We start from the raw sequence: 9,382 nt of genomic DNA, 5'->3' as shown, positions 1-9,382 counted from the left end.
AGTTCACCCTACTCCAACTGGTGTGGTAAAAAGCGGGCTGTATTTGCTGGATGTTGCACCACGTGATAGCTGACATTATTGCAGGCTGTAAGTCTGCTTTCTGTCTCGGAGGTCGAAGGTGACCAACAGCGAGCGAGGGTCCTTCTTGTTCTTACGCACTGTGATCTTTCCTTGAAGCTCCTCCCCTTAAAGAAAGAAAGAAAACAAGAAGAGGGAAATATAAATACACAACAAACATTGGAGACTTGCCTGAAGAGCTTCTATATCGTGCTCTGTATCTGAAGGTGTGATGACTACAGAGTGAATCAGCTGCTGTGAGGTTGAGTTGGAGAGAAAATCTGAAGTTCTGGCACAAAGTCTTTCATCTCTCTGAAAGTCGAAATGTTCACTCTGAACAAAAAAGGAAGAGTTAGGTTCAGCTAGAAAATAATTTTGGATTCAAGGGCTTGTTAAAGCTGTTAAAGACCAGCTCCAGTCATGTTTTAAGACGTATAAAATGCTCTGTTTGAAATAAGAAATTGTGTCTGATATGTTTAACCTTGTAAAAGATCTTCCCAAGGCATCTCCTCCTTCTCCCTCATAAAAAATTCCCCAATCTGCATAGCCCCCGCCCACTATGCAAATTAAAAACAAAACACGTCTCTTCCACCGTTTAGTGGCAGCTTGTTGAAACGTAGCTAGCTTGAAATGTAGTAATTAGTAGTAATAACGTTAACGTTAGTAGTCAGAAGTGAATTAGTTACAGCTGGCTTGTGCATCGCCGAAGTGGTTGCCATTGGTTACACATAATAATATGCATAGCGTCACCCCGTCCATTAACGGGATTAGCTCCTTAGGTTTGTGACGTCTCAAAGCTGCCAATCTGATAACGTGTTGTTCAGCCTGTCCTTGGTACACTGCAGTTTAAAAGCAGACAGGCCCAGCCATGGAGATGACTGCTGATGTTGTCTTTGATATGTCTTGGAGCACATGAAAAACACCACATGGAGATGTCAAACACTTGATTTTCACTGGAGGGGTCTTTAAAAATAAGATCATGAAGAAAAATAAGAGTAAAGACTAAAGTTTTATCAATTACAAAGCTCTGGACCACAGAAAGACAACCACTCTTAACAAACTGATCATGTTCTTTGATGAGTAGAGTTTGTTCATGTGAACTGATAGAGGCCAAAACACTTTCACTCATTTGATTTTCCCCTGATAACCAACGTCCGTGTATCATGACAATCAATTACATGCCTTTATATCAGACACAGAAGACAATCTCAGTCAGTCAGACACTGATCTGTGTTCATATTAAATATAAATGAGTAACTGCTCATAACAAGAAGTCTTCCTGACGCCCTGCAGCAGCACAGAGCTGCTGAGCTCAGGCCTCTGCAGTTTGAGCATAGACACACCAGTGGTTATAGAAATGATGACGTGTGTAACGGCTGTGTGGTTTAATGTATGTTAATAAGCAGGACCGTGTGTATGTGTGTGTATGTGTGTGAGTGTGTGTGTGTGTTTTAATGCAGACCTGCAGAAATCACCAGATGGCAGCAGGAAGAAAGAGCGCTTACAGTACGACGCACGAGCAACCGGAGGCCGGGAGAAGAGGCTGATGATTATGACGCATAATCACTCTGATTAACTTCACGTTTGACTGCTGGAGGTAAATGAATGTTTACCCAAACGGCAAACAAGCTTCCTCCAACCCCCCCGTATACACCCCCCCCCCCACCTCCTGCACCTCCTCTCTGTGCTACGCTCTCTTCATCGCTGGAGGTTAGAGGAGGACGAGGAGAAAATATGCTGACTGTGGTGCTTTTTTCTTCTGAAGCGTCCGCCATCACTGCTGTCACGTCTCACTCGTTGCCATGCCAACGGTGCTGTCACCGAGTCTTTGAGGCTGGCGCCGCACTCTGGGTCTGTCACTCCACTGCAGACGAACGCTGTGTTTACACTCTGAGTGCTTTTACAAAAGCAGAGAGTAATACATGAACAAGAGTTTAACTGTAATTCTAAAGAAATATAAGCACATGTCTGATCTGGGTGCTGACTACAGCATCCTTTCTGTAGAGATGCACTAGTCTCCAACCTGTGCTGAAACAGCTTAGGAGGAAACTCTAAAAAAAAACTATAATAATCTTTATAAATAAAGCACTTATCAATAGGCTGTGATCAGTCCCTATAAATGACCAATTCTGATGAAAAACTAGAAAATACCAGTAACTTATAACCTAAAGTAATAATCTTGAAGATTTTCATGTAAATAAATGTCTGTTAAGTCTCTATCTATCACCGAATGAAGGTAACACAATGGTGATTGAGCTTATGGCCCACTGATGAAAGCCTTTGCATTTGCAGTATTACAGACTGGGTGTCTGTTAGTGACGCGTTTTCCATCAGCCAGCAGTGGTTGGTCTGCCAGAGAGGGTAGGCGGAGCTAAGCGGCTGCTTTTCCGGTCTCTGCAAGTGTTGCGAGTAAACAGTAATCTACTATGGCTGAACAAACAAAGAAAAGATGGATGACTACATCGATGACTTCAAAAATAAGTGAAAATAAACAAATAGACAAATAAACAGTCTAAAAAGGAAAGTGACCGTCAGCCAGGAAAATCAAGAGTTACAACTGAAGTCGTGATCATAAAGAACAGTGGGATATCTAGATTTGTTGCACTCTGCCTAGCCACTACACACAGCTTTTTACGGCGTCCAACAAAAAGAAGTGTTGCAGGAAGTAGCCCACAATTATGACCAAAAAGGGCAATGTCTATCTCAACTCCATCACCAACTTAATGACCTGAGACAGTGGTCGACAAAAGATGCAAGACAAGCAAACTGTAACTGAAAAGGTCACTAACACACATGTGCCTGGTTTGTGTTTAATCCTACAGACCAGACGTGGTCAAACACCGGGGATCTCCATTCTGATGTGTGGTGTGTGTGCATCTGACTAATAGGATGCTGATGGAGGAGTCACATCTCCACAAGCAAAACATAAAACAAACTGTAGTTTGAGCTCCTTTTCATCAGCCAAATCTTCCAGATTTCAGGTGGGGCTCAACCGCACGCAAATTTACCAAACGTAGCCAACACAAACAACCATCAAAGTTTTAAGCACATCAGTTTGACTGCACACAGTCTGCAGCATCTGTTTCAGCGTTACTTTAAAATTAGATTAACTGCAACATTTCTGGATGTATTTCTTTTCATGTCTATAAAGGCAAGGATTGTTCATCCAAAACACTTAGCTCTCACTTATTTTATCTGGTTAAAGCAACAGGCCCTGGTGCTCATGGGAGGCAGCAGCTGACCGAAGTCCAACATCGAGTTGGCGAAAAGCTGCTTAAGGTCAAAGAAATAATTGCTTGACCTTTGGTGACCTTATGTTATAACCCATGACAGAAAAGAAGAGATGTGGGACCCAAGACTTCTGCCCTCAAACTGTCCCACTAATCCCTCATGTTTCACGTTAAAGTATTGAAACATACAAACCGAATGTCTGTTCAGTCTCTGTGCGACTCCAGCAGCTCTGCTGTAATCAGTCACACAAACTCCCTGTGGAAGAGGGCCTCAGTGCCTTCAGCAAACTGGCCACTCAGATGCTGGAAGAAAGAGTTAACCATGTGTGGAAATGAGCCGGGGAACGGAGCTGCGATGTCGTACATCAACATGCCAGTGTCATTAAGCACAACCAGGCCTGCAGAAACAGCCCCTCTCAGCCCAGACGCAGCCTTTCTCCATGAAATTACACTGGAAATACACGGCTGGAGTTAGTGATTTATTTAAACTGTTGTGATTTACATTTTCACCATTTAGCTCACTCTGCAACAGTATCTGCAACTCCATCAAACGAAGAAGAAGTGAGCTCCTTCTTTACTGATTGTCACAGACATACAGCATGATTTTCTTCAATGGAGCAACAGTTATAAATAGATTTTTCTGCCTGCGTGAGATGGAATAACTCTTCCATACTAGGAAATAGTAGCAGTTGTCTCATAAGGGAAACCAGATGACATAGAACTGGGGATATACCACAGTCTGCACATAAGACGTGGAGGTAGCCTCTGGTTTGAAAAGATATGTAGAGATGACTTAAACCTGCGTCCTCTCCAATTACCAGCAGAGGGAGATCCTACTGACTTTCCTAATCATTTTATGGTCTCAAATGAATGGACTCGAATTAAAGCTACTTACAGGTAGATAGACAACATAGCAGGGTATGCTTTAGGGTTAGACCCCGTCAGTGACAAGTCCCTATCCTGGCAGCCTCTCAACCATAAAAGATAGTGAGCAACGGTATCCACCTTTTTGTCCAAACATGAACACTTCGGGCTCCAAAAAATCAAGCCAGCGGGGGTTATAATGCCGAGCTTGATGCTTCAAAAGGGGAGTTTACAAAGGTAGGCGTCACTTTGTCCACTTCATTTATAGTCTATGGGATAAACACAACATTGTTATGATTAAGCAAGGTTTGCCTACTATGATCCCACCATTCTTCCTAACCACGATTCTGTTACATAGCTACGTCTACAAGAGTCCAAAATATGACGAGAATATACCGGTGGATCGTCTAAAAAATCTTCAGGTCTGCGGTCTACATTTCAAACCTGACGATTTTGAACGGGACATGACATTGGAGGAGGGTGTCCTAGATTGAGGAAGTGTACTTTAAGCTCGCTGGCCTCCGCTAGATGACGCGTTTCACGTAGTCTGGCGGAGGTTTTGCAGGGCCCATTGGAGAAGAGAATAGCGTCCTCCAAAGGCTCAGAACCAAGTGGCATTTTTCCTACCATAATGGCATTAGCTTCCCATAATAGCATGATAGGACTGAGGTTGAAAATCGCCGAACTGGCCCTTTGACCTGTTGTGTCCGGGCTAGTTGGACAGCTGTAAGAACAGTTTTATTAGTCTGATGGTGCATTTAAGGAATCATTGCAGTGTCTTTTACAGTGAAAGGAAAAGAATCCCATGCTGAAGAAACAGAGAGGTGTTTTGCTATTAATCAGCAATATAAAAGACACCAGCAAAGAGACGTTAACTTTATAGATATGAGGTGCAGTTAGAGTGCTCTTGAGGATCCTTTTTGTCATCTGAATACCAAAAGCATTTGGATGAGGCACAGGGATGTACAGCTGCTTTCCATTTCAGCACCCTTCTTTACACTGCAGGGACGCTCAGAGCAACATTTCAGTTATATCTCTCCGACATCCTCCCTCTTGCTCCGATCTACCTTAATTCAATCCATTTCTTTACTTCCTGTTCAAGAAGCCGAGCTGATGGGTCGTATATTCCAGACACAAAACCAGCCTGTGTCGTGAATTATAGCCCTTAAGAACTTGAAGCTCAGGCGCTTGCTGTTCCGACAGCTCAAGGACCTTCAGAGTTCAAACCAGAGGCGGGGGTGAGTGCGGGAGGAGTTGTTTAAATTGAGCCGGGACAGGTAAGGGCGGGAGGAAAGAGGAGGAGCACTAACGCTCGGGACGGGGGATGTGAGTCACGAAAGTGGGTGGGAACAAAGACCATCTGACTGTCCAATGAAAGTCCCGACAAGAACAAACACTCGGGTCTCAGCTGCTCGGAGAGGCCTCGGCGCAGGTAACCAGGCCACCGCTTCACCTTCGAGGATCATGGGACTTTCTTCCCAAAAAAAAGCGTGACCTCCTTTCTGCGGTGGACATTAAGCAGGTAAGATGTGAAAAAGGATCCTCCTCTTCAATACTCCAGCTACACAAACACACCAGAGCATGACAAATGATTCGCTGTTTAATTTATTACGCTGCCAGCCGGGAGGATTTGCAGGGATGTTTTGTTCCAGCCTGCTGCGTGCCTCCTCTCTCTTCCGCCGGCACCTCCCACAGAAGAGCAGCCTCAGAGTTAATTACTGCTGCACTCGTACTAACACATCAAATAAGATTCAGTCTCTGCCGTGATAAATCACCACAGACAGAGTCGGTATTAAAACAAACCGCTGGATGTTTATGCCCGGCCCTCAATGCAGCCGATCAGAGCTGAGGGTGCTGCTCAGTCAACAACCAGGATAAGAGGCCACTGTGTGTGTGCATGTGTGTGTGTGTGTTTAAGTCAGACTTGTAATCTTCAAGGTGACTTTAGGAAGTTTTCTCTTCCAGCCAGAGGGGAGTTTAGTTTAGAAGTATGCAACTACTCTTGTGAATTTAAGTGTAAAGGGAGCAGTGTGTGTGTGTGTGTGTGTGTGTGTGTGTGTGTGTGTGTGTGTGTGTGTGTGGGGGTTGTAAAGTACACTAAGAAAGCCTGGCAGGAAGCTGGTGGATGCTGTTAAAAACTCCATTTCTGGTTTACGGCCCCTGGAGGAGGCTGGGGACTGTCAGGGTGCTGAGGTGGAGCGAGCACATCAATAACCTGCCGCTCACACTCACACACACTCCCGCTTTTATTTTGTTCTTCCTTTAAACTTTTCCTCCTCATTCTGCTCAGTACGGATATAAAGCAGGCGTCCAGGCTGATGCATCTTTATAGTAACGTCTGTGTAAGACGTGAGATCAAAATCTGCTGCTTCTGAGAGGCGCTGTGAACACATGGGTGCTTGTGTGTGTTATAGTTAAAGTAATGTAATGTATCATTATGACCGTGAGTGACCCCGAAGAGCCCTGATGCTCTGCTGACTGCTGCTGCTAAAAATCAGCACATGGATAAAAAGATATATATAGAGAGAGACTGGGAGAGAGAGAGAGAAAGGAGTGTGTGAGTAAAAAAGTGAGTTTTACCATTGCAGGACAACGTTTGATACAAAATCAACAGATTTGCATCGGCATTATTTAAAGTATGAAATAAAAGAAGGCAAGGAAGGCATGTTCATTGCAGTGCACTAAAAGCACACGCAAAGTTTTTGCTGTCATTAAACCCGGTTCGAGGTATGTCATTACCCCAAAGTGTCTGAAACAGAAAGGGTTAATCTTATTGGGAGAATTACTGAGCTCAGTAAATCTTCACAAGTGAGATTTAAATATTTATTGCGTTTTAATTTATATTTTGGCTTCATTTAGACATAAAGTCCGTTTATGTATTAGGGCCATTGTAAAAAAAAAGAAAAAATGAACGCAACGGAGGAGAGGAGTAATATTTCAATATTTCAAGAAAAAACTCGATTAAAGTAAGTTTGCCAGAAAGAAAACCACTGATATCTCAGAGATTAAAGTGGTAAATTTGCTGAAATGGCACATTTGTGAGAAAATACCTGGCAAATTTATGAGACTATAAAGTCATAAATTTGCCAGAAACAAAAAGTAGGAAAATAGTGCTTATGGGAACATTTCTGAGCTGCAAAAAAGTAGGCTTGGGTTCACAGCTCCTCCCCGTTGGCACTGCTGCTTACACGAGAGCGCATGGCACGGAGCTCGCCGCAAATTTAGCCTATTTTCTATGCTCCCTGTTTGCCCCAGGGGTTACAATGAAAATTAACCTACGCCTTCATGACAGCTACTAAAAGTAAACAAACCGTGCATTATGGACTACTTTAAACACTCATATAAACACCATTTTCCTAGTTCTTGTTTCTCGATTAATAATACAAAACAGTTCCGAGGAGCCACGGATGATTCGGTCATTTAGGACCAAGAACAATGACAGCAAATATAACTCAATATATAAAAATCTATAAAAGTTTCGGTCTAGATACAAAATCATTCATCAAGGGTGAATATGAGACCGGTGATGGAAAGAAAAAAAGTAGTGTTTTAGTCTGTGATTCACCACTAGCTGCTTTGACAGCATCAACACTCCTGCTCATACTTTCTCCAAGTCCCTGAAACAATACTGGAGGGATAAACCCAATTCTTCTTAAATATATTGGTGGTATGGTTATGTGGGGAGAGTGGTTATGTTATACTGATCAACCAAAGATGGTCCAGTACATTCAACCTCTTCTAGATTGCTGGCTAAGAATAAAGTACAGTCACTTTGTGGTCTGTACCGGAGCATGTTAATCTGTTCCGGTTTTTCAATTTATTTGTCACTCATCTGTAAGTGCACGCATATTAAGATCCACAAACACACAGAGGTATAGGTAACGTGAAACAAAGGACAGACGCCGACGTTCTGCACCTGATAGCCAAAACTGAATCTGTCTTTGTTTCTGCACTTGCACGCTCCTGCTCGATGTTAGCATACTGTCGTCCTCAGCCCTCAGATTCGGCTGTGTTTATCTGACCCAGCGGAGCGTGGAGCCTGCGATAGCGTTTGAGCGGCGTCGGAGGGTTTGACGTTCTTATCGCCCTGGCTGCTGCCGGCTGAAGCCGAGCGTGGCTAAGGGCCGCCTGACAACTAGCGCCTCCGTCCCTCCGCAGGTCATTTATTACAGTAGTCTCCATCTAATATCTGGTCAGCAAGTGGACAGCCGGCCTCACGAGGCTCATCAATCCTCACATCAGCAGACACATCCGCGATTCCCATTATGATAAAGCACATAGAAGGGCAGAGCATACAGCAGTAACAAACACCGATCATTCACAAAACACATGTAATAACTGAGAGTGAAGCGAACACAGAAAAGTAATAATTAAACATTTTATCAGTACCGTTTTAACCAGTACTTAGCTTGATTATTAACTGATCAAAACGACGCAACCTCAAGAAGGTCCTTCCTGGGATGAAGTCCGTGGCACACATGGAGGAGTAAACGTATAATTATATTGTCTAAACAGAATACTGGGTACGAGGTACGAGTAGCAACACCATGGCTTTATAGATGAAGAAAACCTTTAAGTGTCGACTTTCTAAGATTGAGAAATCTAAAAGATATAGAGACACTGGTTTGTTGGACTTGCCATGTCATTATGTGATTTTTGCTAAACAGCAGGCCAGTGGTAAAATGCTTACATGTATTTTATTACACAGCTGTGTTAAATACTTGATTCTGATTGGTTAATTACAGCATTCTGAGGTCTGTTATTTCTTGATAGTAGACCGTTGTTATGAAGAACAGACCGTTGCTAGGGATGCACCTCTAATCACACATTCTGGAGGAGTAACTGTAACCATATCAATCTGGTAAATTTGACGTCGGTTTGTTTACAGAGGGAAAAAATAAGAAAAGAGACAAAACAGTGGAGAGAAAGCAATAAAGGTTAAAAGATGCAAAAACTGAAGGTTACGACGGAGAGATCTACAAAACTGAAGACGGCACATGAAGTAAACATTAAACCGAACACAGTACGGGATACGGCGGTGTTTAAAGACGGTGAATGGAAAAGAAAATGTCAACAGACTCTGTCAGACTCTGTCAAAACCTCCATCAGGTGCTGCGCCGATTCCTGCCGTCCCGTTCACTGCGTCTTACTTCACAATCAGAGGAAATGTTTCCATTTAATGTGAGTAAAAACAGCTAGCTAAGCTCATTTTAATGTACGTTTTAACAGCT

General features: G+C 43.2%; 1 protein-coding gene across 2 annotated transcripts in view; it reads right to left on the bottom strand.

Moving 5' to 3' along the window:
* prmt3 (protein arginine methyltransferase 3) overlaps positions 1–9,382 on the bottom strand; it is a 58,133-nt gene continuing 48,751 nt past the window's right edge. For both annotated transcript variants that reach the window (XM_069660407.1, XM_069660415.1), the window contains exon 16: positions 1–185. In XM_069660407.1, coding sequence (XP_069516508.1) covers positions 76–185 — 110 coding nt within the window. In that variant the 3' untranslated portion in view covers positions 1–75. The remainder of the gene's footprint in view (positions 186–9,382) is intronic.

The sequence above is a fragment of the Semicossyphus pulcher genome, unplaced genomic scaffold, assembly GCF_022749685.1.
Source record: "Semicossyphus pulcher isolate SPU_LCO1_2020_fin unplaced genomic scaffold, fSemPul1.0.p SCAF_1, whole genome shotgun sequence".
NCBI classification, from domain to species: Eukaryota; Metazoa; Chordata; class Actinopteri; order Labriformes; family Labridae; genus Semicossyphus; species Semicossyphus pulcher.
Note: the sequence above shows the minus strand (reverse complement) of the source record. Positions and strands in the feature narration are given on the sequence as shown.